This window comes from Podarcis vaucheri (assembly GCF_965113315.1).
Source record: "Podarcis vaucheri genome assembly, chromosome: 4".
NCBI classification, from domain to species: Eukaryota; Metazoa; Chordata; class Lepidosauria; order Squamata; family Lacertidae; genus Podarcis; species Podarcis vaucheri.
This window is the reverse complement of record NC_138762.1, coordinates 23,187,179-23,204,224: the sequence shown is the minus strand read 5'-3', so window position 1 is coordinate 23,204,224 and position 17,046 is coordinate 23,187,179. Positions and strand designations below refer to the sequence as shown.

The 17,046-nt window shown below is 43.2% G+C and overlaps 4 protein-coding genes across 6 annotated transcripts in view; 3 read left to right on the top strand and 1 right to left on the bottom strand.

Moving 5' to 3' along the window:
• The window catches only part of AASDHPPT (aminoadipate-semialdehyde dehydrogenase-phosphopantetheinyl transferase), a 36,630-nt gene extending 29,102 nt beyond the window's left edge, over window positions 1-7,528 (bottom strand). Inside the window, exon 1 of one of the 2 annotated variants that reach the window (XM_082219481.1) lies at window positions 7,145-7,528. In XM_082219481.1, coding sequence (XP_082075607.1) covers window positions 7,145-7,513 — 369 coding nt within the window. In that variant the 5' untranslated portion in view covers window positions 7,514-7,528. Of the gene's footprint in view, window positions 1-6,273 lie in introns of both variants that reach the window. The other variant, XM_082219482.1, reaches the window with a different exon arrangement.
• Window positions 1-17,046, top strand: part of GUCY1A2 (guanylate cyclase 1 soluble subunit alpha 2) — a 550,449-nt gene that overhangs the window by 298,923 nt on the left and 234,480 nt on the right. The window lies entirely within an intron of this gene.
• Window positions 7,552-15,255, top strand: KBTBD3 (kelch repeat and BTB domain containing 3). Of its 2 annotated transcripts, none has more exons than XM_082219345.1 (3): window positions 7,552-7,981; window positions 11,723-11,970; window positions 13,448-15,255. In XM_082219345.1, the coding sequence occupies exons 2-3, from the start codon at window positions 11,747-11,749 to the stop codon at window positions 15,051-15,053; spliced, it is 1,830 nt and encodes a 609-aa protein (XP_082075471.1). In that variant the 5' UTR covers window positions 7,552-7,981; window positions 11,723-11,746; the 3' UTR covers window positions 15,054-15,255. The 2 variants fall into 2 exon arrangements, with proteins under 2 accessions (XP_082075471.1, XP_082075472.1); XM_082219346.1 differs by lacking the exon at window positions 7,552-7,981 and adding an exon at window positions 10,692-10,823.
• On the top strand, window positions 8,999-10,801 carry LOC309531604 (tigger transposable element-derived protein 1-like; the record flags this gene model as incomplete). The annotated part of the gene is made up of 1 exon (XM_082221193.1): window positions 8,999-10,801. One exon carries the CDS (start codon window positions 8,999-9,001, stop codon window positions 10,799-10,801), a length of 1,803 nt encoding a protein of 600 aa, XP_082077319.1.

Sequence of the window (17,046 nt, the reverse complement as noted above, 5' to 3'; positions counted from 1 at the left end):
TAGCCGCTCTGAGCCCAGCTTCGGCTGGGGAGGGCGGGATATAAATAAAATTTTATTATTACTACTACTACTGCTACTACTACAAGTTGGGTCAAATATTACAGCTACTTTATAATATAATAATAGAATATAGAATAGAACAGAACAGAATAATAATGCACACACACATATACATTTGAGGGGTGTGTGTGTGTGTATATATATATATATATATATGCAGGTTTTGGTGTCTTCGGGTGTCTTCCCGTGTAAGAGTCGGGGTGTCTGTGCGACGTTTCGACGAGGTCTCACTCGTCATCTTCAGGCTGGTGCTTTCGGCTTCTTGTTACTGGAACAGAGCAGAGTCTGGTGTTTGAGTTCCTATAAATACTGTTGAGGGGTGTGGTGTATAGCCTCCATCGTTCTGGGCAGAGAGGAAGTTCCTAGATTAGTGTGCCTTTTCTTCTTTTGTTCCTTAATTACTTGAGGGATATCTTGGGTGATTTCATGAGTGATATTCTGAATATCACTGGGTAGGTCATTAAGGTTTCAACTTTGCAGTCGCCCCGAGACGCATCCCCACGGAAAACATCATATGCGGAGTCGAAGCTAGCCTGACCAAAATCGACCCAGATGAAGCCAATAAAATCAGACTTGAAGTCACCAACATCCTCTGCTCCAGCAAACCACCCAGAAGCAATTTACACAAAGAAGAACAGAAAGCACTCACCAACCTGAGGAAAGACAACAACATAATCATTCTCCCAGCAGACAAAGGCAACGCCACTGTTGTGATGAACACATCGGACTACCAAGCAAAACTATCAAATCTACTCCAAGACCCTACCTACCAACCTATAAAAACAGATCCCACCACCTATCTGGAAAAAACCACCAAATCCAAAATAAAAGCCTCTCCTATCAGTGAAGAAATCCAGCTAAGAATCATCCCCAGAGAAAAATCATCCAGATGCCCCAAACTCTACGGTCTCCCCAAGATACACAAAGAAGGAACACCACTCAGACCAATAGTCAGCTCCATAGGCTCACCTCTACAAAATCTCGCTAAATTTCTCGCTAAGCAACTTCAGCCCTATGCAGAATCCATCGCTTCACACGTTACTAACTCCTTCCAGTTCATAGAAACAATAAAGAAACAATACCTACATCCCGATGACCTACTTGTGAGCTTCGATGTTGTATCTCTCTTCACTCAAGTGCCCATTAATGAAGCCTTGACAGCCATTCAAAACAAATACAACCCCCCCAAATACATCCTGGACCTGACCAACCACTGCCTAACCAACACGTACTTCATCCACAATGGACAAAGATACAAACAGATAGAAGGAGCACCTATGGGATCACCCCTCTCACCGGTCATCGCAAATTTGTACATGGAACACTTTGAAACCAATGCTTTAGACAAGTCAGAACACAAACCCAAACTTTGGCTCAGATATGTTGACGACACCTTTGTAATTTGGCCACACGGGAAAGAAAAACTAGATAGCTTCCTCACACATCTCAACAGCCTACACCCCAAAATACAATTCACTATGGAAATAGAAGACAACAACCAACTCCCCTTTCTTGACGTCCTAATCTACAAAAAACCTGATGGCTCCCTAGGACACACTATCTACCGGAAAAAAACACACACCAACCGCTACTTACATGCACAATCACACCACCACCCTGCACAAATAAACTCCGTAGCCAAGACTCTCATCTCCAGAACCAAACGCCTGGCTGACAAAGACCACTTGACAACTGAGTTACAGAATCTCTCAAATGTGTTAATCGCCAATGGATACCAGAAAAACAGGGTTACGAAGCTAATCCAAAAAGAAACACCCCCCAAAAACCAAGACACAGAAGAAAACAATGGCATGGCCCTCCTTCCTTATATCAAGGGCACTACAGACAAAATCAGCAAAATCCTCCATAAACACAATATCAAAACAGCCTTCTGCACCAACCAAAAAATAGCCAATATCCTCAGAAACCCAAAAGACAAAATCCAGCTGGAAAACCAAGGGGTCTATGAAATACCCTGCAAAGTCTGCCCAGCCACGTACATTGGACAAACAAACAGACGAATAAATGCACGTATCGCAGAACACAAGAATGCCGTCAAAAAAGAAGAAAAAACTTCCTCTCTTTTCCAACACATGAAAGAAACAGGACACGAAATTAATTTTGCAGATTCCAAATTGCTCTTTAACATGGAACATCACCACAAGAGAATAATCATGGAAGCCATCGAGATAGAGAAACACCCTCACAACATGAACAAGCGTGACGACACGTCCCGCCTGCCAGACATCTGGAAATTAGCCCTCCCCACAAAAACCGACACCAGAACCAGAGGCACACAGAACGCCGTCACCAATCAACCACACCAGACCCAAACCCAGACCCTCTCCACAGACATATTACAGACTCCATCCAGCAACCAAACTATAGTGGCACCTCCGGATGCTGCACCCCCCTGCAATCCCTACACAGATCTGGCTGGCACAAGGCACAAAACCATAGCTCGCCCCTATACACGAAGCCAAGCCAGAGCACAACTAAATGCAGCACAGCCATCTTCTCAGAAAAACTCTTCACAAGCTCAAGAGGTCAAGACACGAGAGCTTTAGCAACTAATCTACACTTAATGACCCACCCAGTGATATTCAGAATATCACTCATGAAATCACCCAAGATATCCCTCAAGTAATTAATGACCCACCCAGTGATATTCAGAATATCACTCATGAAATCACCCAAGATATCCCTCAAGTAATTAAGGAACAAAAGAAGAAAAGGCACACTAATCTAGGAACTTCCTCTCTGCCCAGAACGTTGGAGGCTATACACCCCACCCCTCAACAGTATTTATAGGAACTCAAACACCAGACTCTGCTCTGTTCCAGTAACAAGAAGCCGAAAGCACCAGCCTGAAGATGACGAGTGAGACCTCGTCGAAACGTTGCACAGACACCCCGACTCTTACACGGGAAGACACCCGAAGACACCAAAACCTGCATATATATATATATATATATATATATATATATATATATATATATATGGGTGTGTGTGTGTGTGTATATATATATACCCACACCCACCCCCCACCCACAGTGGTACCTCGGGTTACAGACGCTTCAGGTTACGGACTCCGCTAACCCAGAAATATTACCTCAGGTTAAGAACTTTACTTCAGGAGAAGAACAGAAACCCCGGAGGTCCGTTCTTAACCTGAAACTGTTCTTAACCTGAAGCACCACTTTAGCTGATGGGGCCTCCTGCTGCTGCTGAGCCGCCGGAGCACGATTTCTGTTCTCATCCTGAAGCAAAGTTCTTAACCCGAGGTAATATTTCTGGGTTAGCGGAGTCTGTAACCTGAAGCGTATGTAACCTGAAGCGTATGTAACCCGAGGTACCACTCTGTGTGTGTGTGTGTGTGTGTATTCCACTCTTCCTGCAAGAAAGACGGAAACAGGGGCTGTCCTACTTTATACTCACAGCAACCCTGAGAGGTAGGCTTAGCCTAAATCCATGTCCCTCTCATCCGTCCTATACCCTCCCACCCAGCCCCCATATGCTTTGGACTGCAACTCCCACAGCCATGCTGACAGGGAATGATGGAAATATCTGGAGGGAACCAGGGAACTAGGTTGGGGAAGCTACTCTAATTAATACACTGAAATAGAACGGTAGCAATGATGGAACTTACTGTCTATACACATGAACAGGAGAAACCAATGGCTGGTCCTTAGTTTGTCAGAAAATGGTTCACTTTAATTACATTTTCGAATGATGCATTTAATGAGGAACTCATAGGCATTGCTCTCTATGATTTAGCAGTGAGTTTGCACTCCACACACCCCTCCCAGAGCTTATTTTTATGATTAAAAAAAAGTATTAGAAAGATTGCACTCATATATTATCCGCTGAGCACCAGCACCACCTATAGCACAGGAGATAATATAAGCAGCAAACAGAAATCCCATTTTCACATCTGCCTACAGAGCTGATTAGAACGGGTCATACCACACAGTTCTTCAGTGACTCAAGCCGATTTACATTTCATTTATTTTAAAACGTTGGTTGGAAGCAGACGTTACAGAGCATGCATGGATGCCACCGAAGAGCCTGGCATCTACGTCTCCTCCTCCTTTCAACTCTTTTATTCCGTTACATAATAAAGTTATAAAATGACCAGGAGACATTACCATTGTAGGGGCAGTTCTGGGAGGAGAGGAGCTAAATGACAGCTGGTCCCAGCCAAGATGAGGCTCCCCTGGAGCCATCATTATATATCTCTACGCAAAAAATTACCCTTATAACCAGGCCTTTGGCCTTTAATTAATAATAATAATAATAATAATAATAATAATAATAATTTTTATTTATACCCCGCCCTCCCCAGCCAAGGCCGGGCTCAGGGCGGCTAACAAGCAATAATAAAAATGATCTGAATGAATACAACTTAAAAACAAGATTAAAATACAACATTAAAATACTGAAAAAATAACATATTAAAATGCAGCCTCATCACAGGAGGAGAAAGGAAAAGGAAAAAAAGAATTGGTGTGGCCTTTTAGAAGTGGGCGGGGTGTTTTTAATGTACAGTGGTGCCCCGCAAGACGAATGCCTCGCAAGACGGAAAACTTGCTAGACGAAAGAGTTTTCCGTTTTGGAGGTGCTTCGCAAAACGAATTTCCTATGGGCTTGCTTCGCAAGACGAAAATGTCTTGCGAGTTCCTGCGGGTTCCCCCCCTTTTTCTAAGCCACTAAGCCGCTTATCAGCTGATCCGATAAGCTGATAAGCCGCTAAAAGCCGCTAATAGCACTAATCCATCAATGGGCTTGCTTCGCAAGACGAAAAAACCGCTAGACGAAGAGAATCACAGAACGGATTATTTTCGTCTTGCGAGGCACCACTGTATTTCTATTTCCTCTTGATTTTAATATACCTTTGTGGGAGGGTTTGCCCGTCTTTTTGGTCGGTGGGTTGTAAGTCGCTTTGTGCTGCCCCCGGGCAAGATAAATCGGCCATCAAATTTAATTTAAAAAATAAAAACGACGATGGAAAGAGATGGTTAGTCTCTTCTGCATCCTTTTGATATAGCCAAGTGGGGGTTGGCCACTGGGACAGGGCTAGAGAAACTTAAGTTTAAGGGCTGAATGTGGCCCTCCAGAGATCTATCTGGCCCTCTGAATGCTCCCCAGGCCAAAGCCCTCACTGGGCTTGCTTCGTAGCCTCCCTGAGTATTTTTGCCAGGCTGGAATGCGTCCTTGAACTCTGATACTCGCTCCTGCTTGTCTGGATGGAGGATACAGAGAGGAGTGTTTCAGTTTTTGTAGAAACTAGCAAACTGGATAGCTCAGTCAGTAGAGCATGAGACTCCATCTCAGGGTTGTGGGTTCCAGCCCCACGTTGGGCAAAAGATTCCTGCGTTGCAAAGGCTTGGACTAGATGGTCCCTTCCAACTCTAGGATCTCTTTTATGTGCGAAAGCAAAATTAAGCATTCTTCGCTCTGCCAGCATCTGCTTCTGGCCCTGACCACAACTGAAAGCGGCCTATAAGGGAATGTGGGTCTTGGGGCTGAAAACAGTTCCCAACCCCTGCTCTAGAGAGTGGCAATAGACAAGAGAGGACCCACCACCCTGTCATTTTCATTTTGCAAGTATTCAAGATCAAAAGCAGGCTAAAAGAACCCTCCATTTAAGGAAACTCAATGAAGGCCCAAACGCCCAATACCCTGGAGCCAACGCTATGCTGATGGGGCAGTGTGGCACTGAGATCCAGCGCTGAGGGCCTTCCAGCAGTTCCCTCGTTGCGAGAAGTGAGGTTACAGGGAACCAGACAGAGGGCCTTCTCGGTAGTGGCACCCGCCCTGTGGAACGCCCTCCCTTCAGATGTGAAGGAAATAAGCAGCTACCTTATCTTTAAAAGACATCTGAAGGCAGCCCTGTTCAGGGAAGTTTTTACTATTTAATGCTGTATTGTTTTAACACTCAATTGGAAGCTGCCCAGAGTGGCTGGGGAAACTGAGCCAGATGGGTGGGGTATAAATAATAAACTACTACTACTACTACTACTACTATTATTATTATTACAGCAGTTATCAGCATAGGAGACTGGGCAGACTCTGTTGGTTCAATGCATCTCTCACTTGCAAAAGTCTTTGTCTAGAAGCACCACCTTTATGCTAAAATAACAACTAAGAGATGAGAGATATTCATCTCAGCGAAGTATATCTTAAAATAAGAGCATAAATATATGTATATACCACTGCAGCCTTGGCATCGCGACGGAAGACAAACTGTTCGATGCGCTCCCTCTCTTCAGGCTGTATGAGGCGCATGGACAGCAACCAATCCTCACGGCGAGGGACCCAGGTGTCATAGGAAAAGGCCCAACGTACTCTCTCCATAGCAAGACGGTCCAAGGAAGCCACAGCACACCGGAACATATGTTTTAAAACATCAGCACGTAGCAGAGAGGGGAGAGAAATGGGAGGCTGACAGAACTCTTGGGCCAGCGAGTTCTTGGTTCAAATCCCCACTCAAGTTAGGATGTTGCGTGAATGACCATCTTTCAGTCTCTCGCAGGGTAGTTGTGAGTGCAAAATGGATTAAGCCCCTCTCCATGGGAGGTCATTGAAGGAAGGGGCAGGATCAGAATCATATAAATAGAATGATGCTCTGTCTTTACTCCAGCGTAAACAAACACCTCCTCTGCCCAGACTGCAATTCTGTAAGCCCCATTCAATTTAGTGGGGCTTACCTCCAAGAACTACTGTACTGAGGAAAGGGAATAAAGGATTTAAATGCAAATACATCCCAAAAGTCTTCTCTCAAGGACTGGATTTCAAGTGGACCCCTTGCAGTTTTCATAACTTGCTCCTATTGGCATTACTTAAAGAGATTGCAGGTGACAATGTGCCAAAATGTACACGAATAGACAACTTGTTTCCCTTCTTTTGCTGGCAATCGAGGCAGGTTGTTTTTTTTTAAGGAGAGGGGAGAATGCGTTGCTCTCCTGGGGAGAAATAGCGCTGCTGCTTCCAGGCGGGAACGGGGCTGGCTGGACTCGAACATCCGAAGTGCTGGGCACTGGGCGTAGAGATGCCTATGGCTGCAATTCTTAACCCCACTTACCTGGGAGTAAGCCTCACTGAATTCAACGGGGCTTCCTTCAGAGTATAGGCCTGGTTTAGGATTGCGCCCAAAACTTTTTAAGCCAGGAGACTCCAAGGCTGCAGGAAGCCCCGCTGGACTCAACAGGGCTTGCTTCCGAGTAATCAGGCGAAGCACTCCGCGCTGCAGAACTGCAGAAGCAAAGGTTGAGGGGAAAAGGAGCAATAAAGTGCAAGCTCCGCAGTGCCCGTGGCTCACTCTCTCCTCTGCTTTGCTGAAGGTTCGAAAAAGAGGAGGGAGGGAGGGAGGGACTCGCGGAAGTTCGAGAGGGAGAGGAAACGCAGCAGCCAATCGGGAGCCAAATGCAAAACACGGCAGACCAATCACCATCTCCCTCCGGAGAGTATAACAAGAAAAAAAAGGAGGTTGCGCGCGGTGCTCATTCTGAGTTCTGCTTTACAGCAGCCACATGCGAGGCAACAGCATTGCATAGAATACGGGGCGAAGCGGGGGGAGAATCTGTATTTCCATATACCTTATAGAGCCCTGTCCTATATTATTTACATTGCTTCCCCCCTCCCCGACGCTCACTTTCAATTGATCACCTGAAGTGTCTCTTTGTTTTCATCGAGCTCAGAACTCTTGGGAGCGGGGGGCGGTCCCAGCTCTTGACAACGTCGGCGGCACAGGCTGTTACGAGGAGGCGGGCTTTGGCGCTTTTTTAGCGACACGGACTTGCGCCACTCACAACACAGGACGCGATCGATGGGCAGCAGGAAGAGCCAATGGGAGGACAGCGTCGGCTTTTGCAGATGTCGGGCGTCGCGGATGGTCTCGGAGTGGCTGCGCTGGATGCAGGTGGGTAGTTAGCGGCACGCACCGAGGAGGAAACCACGGAATGGAAGGCCTCCGCTGGGTTATAGGCGGCGCATTCCTAACGAGGGGTGTTAAACTCGCCAGCCTGGCAGTTGTCCGAGGGTTGTCTGAGGTAAAAGGGAACAGGCCGTGTTTTAGATTGGCGTCTCTGGTGATGAGCATGCGCACGGGGCATGCGCAGAACAGCCACTGAAGCTGTTACGTAGCGTGTGACCTTAGTTGTTCCCAGACGTTCCTCCCAGCTGCGAAGGCGGGGCTTCTATGGACAGTAAGGCGATGATATTCAAGCTGAATGATGCTAGGAATAAGTGCTGCTGTTTCCCGAAGGGTCGTTTTGTTTGCCTTTTGCAGGAAAAGCAGCAGAGAGTTTCAATGATAGTGGATCCCCCCCCCTTATACGTGGAAGAGGAAAGGCTGTAGCTCAGTGATAGATTTTCTGCTTTGCATTCGGAAGGTTGTGGGTTCAGTCCCCAGCATCTCCAGGTAGGGCTTGGAATGTCCTCTGGCTGAAACCCTGGAGAGCTGTTGCTCGTTCTAGCAAGCTAGATGTAACAGTGGCCTGCAGCTTCCTTTGCTCCTAAGTGGCTTACCGATGCCAAGGTGTTTGTGTCGTCAAGCATGCTCTGCATTACCGCTGTTAATTAATTTGCTGTACTTCCTTTTGGCCTAAGTGACTCTGCATGTTCTCCTCAACTTTTACAATCACACCCACGTACGACCGATCCAGTACATACACATGCATCTGTAAATGAGGACAGTACTTTATGTGTCTGATGAAGTGAGTTGCAGTACGATCACGGCTTATTCACATTTAACATAGGCAATTTCCAAATCTGTGTGTGTGGTGTGGGTGGGAAGAGGGAAAAAAACCTCATCGACATCCCACCCATCATTGTACAGCTTAGGAAAGGGTGCTGAGGTGGAGACAGTGCAAGCAGCGTTGGAGAACGTGTGGAGGTGCAGTTGGCGATTGAGAGTAGCCTTGGTGATTAAGAAAACATGGCCCCCAAACGCAAGCCAGGGCCCTCTGCTGGCGTGCAACACAAGAAACAACGATTGGTTCCAACACGGCAAGAAAAAGTAGCGGTGCTGGACTGCTTGAGAGATGGCATGTCGGTCTCTAGTGTGGCACGCAAATATGGCTACAGTGAATCGAGCGTCCATGCCATCAAGGTTCGAGAGAGAGAAATCTGTGACATTGTGGCAGCAAGTGCTCCAATACCTGCTCAGGTGACAAGCCAGGTGCACGACAAGGCTTTAGCAAAGACTGAGAAGGCATTAAACCTGTGGCTTGAAGACATGAACCGCAAACGCGTGCCTACTGATGGCGTGATGTTACGGCAAAAGGCTCTCAGCCTCTATGCACTCTTCAAACCTTCTGCCGAGGATGGGCAGCCTGTGAAGGAATTCAAAGCCAGCCACGGTTGGCTTACTAGTTTTAGGAAGCGCTTCAAACTGAAAAATGCGCACGCAACTGGTGAAGTGTCAGCATCTGCAGACAAAGAGGCAGCAAAAGCCTACCCCAAGCAATTAAAAGAACTGTTAGATGAAAAGGGATACCTTCCTGAGCAAGTTTTTAATGCTGTTGAGACGGGGCTGTTCTGGAAAAAAATGCCTGAGCGGACGTACATCTCCAAATCTGAAAAACGAGCCCCTGGCTTCAAAGCAGCTAACGACCGTGTGACTGTGTTGCTCTGTGGCAGTGCAGCTGGGCACTTAATAAAGCCAGGCTTGCAGTACAGGTCCGCAGTCCCCCGTGCCCTGAAAGGCAAGAACAAAAATCTCCTGCCTGTGTTTTGGCAACCCAATAAAAAGGCTTGGGTAACTGCAGCAACGTTTCTAGATTGGTTCCACAATTGCTTTGTTCTGGAAGTTAAGCGGTACCTTGAAGAGAAACAACTGGACTTTAAGGTGTTGCTGATTGTGGACAATGCTCCTGGTCACCCTGAGGCACTCTGCTTTGCACATAATGATGTTGAAGTTGTCTTTCTCCCGCCCAACACGGCCTCCATCATCCAACCTCTTGACCAAGGTGTGATTCGGTGCTTCAAGGCAACTTACACAAAGCTAACCTTCTCATGGATACGTAACGCTATGGATGCTGATCCCAACCTTGATGCCATTGAGTGCTGGAAGTCCTTTAACATGGTCAGTTGCATCACTTACATTAAGCAAGCAGTAGATGCAATCAAGCCTGAATCGGTGAATGCATGCTGGCGCAAGTTGTGGAAAGAATGTGTGGGTGATTTTAAGGGTTTCCCAATCATTGACAATGAAGTGGAACATAGTGTCCAGATGGCTAGACAAGTGGGTGGTGATGGCTTTGTTGACCTCACTGAGGAAGAAGTTGAAGAGTTAATTGATGGCCATGGAGGAACGTTGACTGATGAAGAGCTGGAGGAACTGCTAAGAGCAAGTACAGAAGATGAGGAGGAGGAGGATGAACAGGATGAGCCAGCAAGTTGGAATCTGCATAAGTTTGCTCAAGTCTTCCAAACAGCAAAACACCTGAATGATTTGATCGCTGAGTTTGACCCATCTATGGAACGAAGCCTCAAAATCACACAGGGTATCACAGACAGTTTGAGACTGTATCGAGAAATGTTTGAACAGCTCAAGAGACAACAGCGACAGTTGCCAAGCACCACAAAAAATGCAGTGGTACTAAGTGAGCCCACACAATCAACTTCTGAAGCTGAAACTGAACCAACCACTTTGCCTGTAACTCGCAATCTGTTGCTCAGGCCTGGTCCATCATCTCCTGGAGAAACCTCAAGCCCTGAAGAGGATGAGGAAGACTAAGCAACACGGTCATTGTGCACAGGTAAATGCTGGTGTGCTTTCTATGGGCCATTTACCTGGTTTTTAAAGGGTTGTATTGACTATATGGTATTCCGGCTTTACATGCTATCCCCAGAATGCAACCCCGTTTAAGATGTGATCATACTGTATGTTCCATGAAAGCTTGTATCATAATACATTTGTTAGGATGGTATTCAACCTTTACTCAGAGTAACAAGTTTGCATAGCGAGCCGATTATTTCCATCATTTCCTGTGGAAACATTTCTAATCCAGGTTTTCTCTTTCCATGCTTTTTGCCTGAAACTGCTGCAGCCAATCAGCAAAAGCCAAAGAGGAAAAACTGATTTGTCCGATCTCTCTCCTTACCCCCATGGTTTTTGCCCAAAATGGCTACCATTGACCAGCAAAACACAAACAACTAAGAAAGTAGGCAAACTCTAGCTGTTCGGATATATGAATCAGTTGATTATGTAGCAAGGTTTGGGTATAATTCTTTGGGACCTTCTTTTCCCTTAAAAAAACAAATAAAGCAATGCAGTAATAGTTACAGTTCATACCACAGATTATTTTTATTTTTTTAGTAACAAAGTCACTTAACAAATTTAAGCCTTAGGAATTTATGGTGGTTACAGTGAAATATATTCACTGCAAACCAGCATACAATTATCATTCTGTGCATGGATTTCTTCATCGCTTGCTTTGAAAGTGTACCCGGAGGCAAGTTACCAATGAGATTCCGACCTGTGATGTATTATTTGGATGGCATTTCTAGCTATTTTTATTATTAGAAATATTTATACACCTTTCCCAATATGGATAAAGATTCCTTGCATCACCACATCTAGCATACCATACCTATGAAGTCATTTGTGGTCAGTAATTTTGTTGTGTGTGTCTAACTTTTATATTATCTCCTTCAGCAATAAGAATAGAGTGCAGAAACCATGGACAACCAATATGATTTCATTAGCACCCCAACTTGCAATGGAATTTCATCTCGTGAGCAGAAAGCCAGCTCCTTGGTGGCTGAAGGCCATGGCCAACAAATCTTAAATGTACTGCAAAGCTTCAGAGATCAAAACAACTTTTTTGACTTCAAAATACTTGTGAAAGATGAAGTGATCCCATGTCACCGTTGCGTATTGGCAGCATGTAGTGACTTTTTCAGGTAAGCCTATTTATGATGTAGTTCTTGTGTGCATAGATATAGATATGGATATATATGGATATAAACATGGAGATATATATAAATCACTGTTACATATGTGATGTAGTTAATTCATTCTTCTATTCAATTCACAACCCCCCTACTCAAAACATAGAAGTAATTCTCATCCTATGTTGAACTTCAAAAGTAGATTAGTAGATCCAGTCAGCTATGAAATGGCTATGAAATCATTTTAAAATTATTTGTTTTTGTTAGATAGCATGACTTCAACCCATTCACTGTGTACAACTTCATATGTAGGTTTCAGGTGGAGATGTGCATTACCATCTGCCTTAAAAGCTATATGCAGCCAATTCAACACAATGCAGAAGGGCATGCACTTACAGATACCACTTCTGTATGCAAACCGCCTTTGCTGGATGTATTGATTACATTAATCAATAATAAAATAATTTATCTGTAGGAATATTTAATAACTGTTTCTCTATGAGTATTTTTGTTGTTGTTTGGATACTCTATGATGCAACTCAGTATAGCATTTCAAATCAAATCGCTTGGCTCATATCCTCTGTTTGACAGTGTCTAGTATTGAAGATCTCAGAGAAGACATGCAAATAATTTTAATTTTATTAAAATACAAAATCAAGCATAAAACAGAACAATCACAGAAAACAGGTACAAGATATTGAAGCAGAAACAAAAACGGGTCTTGATACATCCGGAATACATTCCAGACTTTGGGTATAATAGAAATTACAACATATTTATGAAAACAAGAACACTGTTAACCTGGGTATCCCTTATCTTCCAGGAGGGTGAGCTGCATTTCCATTGAACCTTGGTTTGTGCCCACCTTATGTTGTTGGAACTGCAACTCTCATTGGCTTCTTGGTCAAGGGTGATGGAAGTTATAGCCCAACAGCATCAGGTGGACTCCACATTGGCTAATTGGATGTACAGAAACAGAAATCCTGTGGCAATACATCATGCTCTTTTACTCACTCTGAGCTTTTAAGAAATTAATGAGTCTAAGCAATCTGAATCTGAGAGTGGATGTAGCTGTTAACAGAAAAAACCCAAATCCAAAAATTCCAGTTGCCTTAGGTAAGCCTGTAGGTAAATTGCCTTAGGTAAGCCTGTAGTTTGGATCCTATTCTAGGAACTGATCTAATTTGTGTTTTAAGATATACACTCATCATACCTTGATTGGAATGATGCCTGAATTTATCATGCCGAACTATTTAAAAGTAATGAAAACCTCATAGAAAAACCCTGCTTCTTCTTAAATGTGCTTTATACTGCATTAGTTTTGCATTTGTTCACTCTACAAATAATTTACCTAAAATGTCCAAAAGATGTTTATTGAAAATAGTTCCCTTCACCTTAAGCTGTGTGGTTTTGGTTCTATATTATATTCAGATGGAACAGATATCAGTGATGATTTATTGTGTGTTCATCTTCTGTATTTTAACTGCAGGGCCATGTTTGAAGTTAACATGAAAGAAAGAGATGATGGGAGTGTTACTATTAGTAATTTATCACCCAAGGCAGTGAAGGCATTTCTTGATTATGCCTACACTGGAAGAACAGAGATAACAAACGATAACGTAGAAATGTTATTTCAGCTTTCATCCTTTCTTCAAGTTTCCACTCTTTCGAAAGCTTGCAGTGACTTTCTAATTAAGAACATTGATCTTGTCAACTGTTTGCAGCTATTATCCATTTCCGAAAGTTATGGGTCCACTCAGTTGTTTGACCATACCCTCAAATATGCCCAACGCCATTTTTCCTTGCTGCTCCAGTCAAATGATTTTCTGGAAATGAATTTCGAGATACTGCTAAAATGTATAGAAGCAGATGAGCTCAACGTCCCAGATGAGGAATCTGTGTTGAAAGCTGCCCTTTGGTGGACGAAACATAACTTAGAAACAAGACAGAAGCATCTTCCCCACTTGATGAAAAAAATACGGTTACATCAGTTATCCGAGGAGACGCTGCAGGAAGTATTGCACTCCGAAGAACAACTACTTGAAAGCGCTGGTTGCTTAGTAATAATCAATGAGGCAATTAAAAGTGTGCAAACTTTTAGCGGTTTGTTTCCCGACGCTCGCCCTTCAACAACAGAACAGTACATACTTGTTCACAAAACTGAGGAAGACGGAGTACATCGACATACGTTTTGTTACAATATTAAAACCGATCAATGGAAAGAATTGATGCACACGCACATAACAGATCTGCCAGGATCAAGTTTATCTAGTTATGGTGAAAAGCTATTTATAACTGGCGGATGTGTAGGAAACTGTTTCCGGACAATTAGACTTCATATTGCCGAAATGTATCATGATGCCACTGACCAAACTTGGTGTTATTGTCCGGTGAAGGACAGCTTCTCATCGGTATCAGCCATGAAGAAGCCAAGGACAATGCATGCATCTGTTGTGGCCCTAAATCAACTGTTTGTAATAGGGGGGAAGACGAGGGCATCTAAGGATATCAAAAGTCTTTTGGATGTGGAGGCATACAGTCCTCTCTCTGGGGAATGGAAATCTGTGAGTCCCTTACCAAGAGGTATCTATTATCCAGAAGCAAGTGCATGTCAGAATATAATTTATGTGCTTGGTTCTGAAGTAGAAATTACTGATGCCTTTAACCCGTCTCTTGATTGTTTCTTTAAATATAATGCCGCAACTGATCAGTGGTCTGAGCTGGTAGCAGAATTTGGGCAGTTCTTTCACGCCACCTTAATCAAAGCTGTTCCAGTGAACTGCACATTGTACATCTGTGACCTTTCCACCTACAAGGTTTATAGTTTTTGCCCAGAGACATATGTCTGGAAAGGGGAAGGGTCTTTTGAATGTGCTGGTTTTAATGCAGGAGCAGTTGGAATAGAAGATAAAATTTACATCCTCGGGGGAGATTATGCTCCTGATGAAATCACTGATGAAGTACAAGTCTACCATAGCAGTAGGTCTGAATGGGAGGAGGTTTCACCCATGCCAAGAGCCCTAACTGAGTTCTATTGTCAGGTGATTAAGTTTAATAAATATAGGGACCCATGGTTGTTTGCAATAGAAGTGTAGTCCAATATATCAGTTATAAGGAACTGCACAAGTTTTATGGTTTTGTTTGCTTTTCATTTGCCAAAAAGCCCCATATATTAGAGGCCCAATCTGCTAACATGGTTTGCAGCCACTTTTTATTTTAATAAGGAGCAGGGCTTGATTGAATGTTTGTATATATTCAAACACCTCTTTTTAAATTTCAGTAGCAATCCCCGCCACAGCTAGAATCAGAAGCTTTCTGAACTCAAAAGTAATGCAGATGATGTGAGGGTTTTTTTCCCCCCTTTCCCCCAGTCAACCCTACAATATGTTGAAAAGCAATTTATGGTATGATTTGGGGTCAACTGGTCAAAGAAAAAAAAATGTCAAAAATTATGTTGAGCCTAAGTAGCAGTTTACATCCTGGCCCAAGTTTTCAGATTAATGCACTTTTAGGGCCAAAGTAAGAGTAACCAGGATCAATAATAGTTTTGCCAGTAGAAAAAAATGGAGCTAAAAGTTGAAGTTTTCCATAATATGTAGTAAAGTAAAAATAGGCTTAATTTAGTTGATTTCTGGATGTTAGCTTAACTGTTTACCAGGGAACACACCCCATTGAACTCAGTGGGGTGGGCTTCTAAGTAAAAATGTGTAGGCTTGCTGTAAGTTACTCAATTCTGGATTTTTTAAAGCTTAATTTAGCATTTTTCTTTATTAGATATTAAATAAAATGTCAACTATTTTGATAGGAACATTGCACATAATCATTTTCACAAACAACTTTTATTAACTTGGGCTGCAATACTGTTCACCTGGGAGTATGTTCATTGAACTCATAGGACTTACTTTTGAGTAGGCAAAGAACTGCACTCACTGATAGACTAAAATGGCTTAAGTAAAGATAGTAGTGGATTCAGTTGAGTATGCAGTATCTCAAGTGGTGTAGCTTGTTGATGTTACTAATAGGTCCTAAGTTGGTCTGTCATTTCAATGCTGTTGGCTGTGCTTTTCTCTTTATGATAGCCATAGGTAACAGACACAGCTCAAGAAAGTACCTTTATGCTTATGGTAGCAAGTGTGCAGCAAAGTTTTTATTTCCTTTGTCCAAAACAATATAGGAATGTTTTACTTGTGCTTATTGCATCAGGTTATATCTTGTCAGTCTGATGTAAAATCATAGAGGGGTTCTAATAGATCAGTGTAATTGTATGTCCCCAACTCCATATGTTTTTAGACTACAGCTCACATCATCCCTGATCATTGCCCATGCTGACTAGGGATGATGGGAGTTTGGATCCCAAAATCTCTGGAGGACACCAGATTGAGGAAGGTGGCCAAAGTTTATATTTATTTAAAAATAAGTTTCATTTCCTGTGTAAATTTACTTGGGAGTAGGTACATTTGAATTCAGTGAGATTTACTCCAGAGTGAACCTGTTAAGGATTATACTGCACAGCTTGTATTTTTGAGGCAGTTTCTTTCATGACTGTTTGGATCCTAATTTTGCATTTCCTCATTCTTCCTTAAATTGTAACTGGATTGATGATCTGTATAAAGCTGATTAAGGGCATGCCAGTTGCACATACCTACTTCTGTCATCCATCTCATGTACTTAGAATACATTAGATATAAGAGAAGGATAGAGCTAGTTTTCTAAGGCTGCATTTCTATGCATGCTCAGTGGGGCTTAACTCCTGAGTAAATATTTTGTAAGATGTGTTTGCTTTAACATCTTGCAAAAACTAGACCACAAAACACAAACTAGAGGCCAAAATATTAATTGTACAAATGCACTTTTAAGGAGTACATATTATCTTGTAGTCTTACCTGATAGTGGCTGGGATCCAAAGAGGTATTTTAGACATGCCCAAGAACTTGGGCAAGTCTAGTGGAATTTTTACTTCCCTCCAACCTTTGAAGATCAAGATCTTCATGACATATCAAACTGCTTTAGAAAGTCCCCTCCACTCAAGTTTCAAAAGTAATTTGCTGTATGCCGTGGGGAGATGTATTGTTCAAGAAACACAGTCAC

Coding starts and splice junctions, on each gene's coding strand:
- KBTBD3 (XM_082219345.1), top strand. CDS start 11,747: ATGGACAACCAATATGATTTCATTAGCACCCCAACTTGCAATGGAATT. Junction 11,971..13,447: donor GCATGTAGTGACTTTTTCAG/GTAAGCCTATTT, acceptor TTTTAACTGCAG/GGCCATGTTTGAAGTTAACA.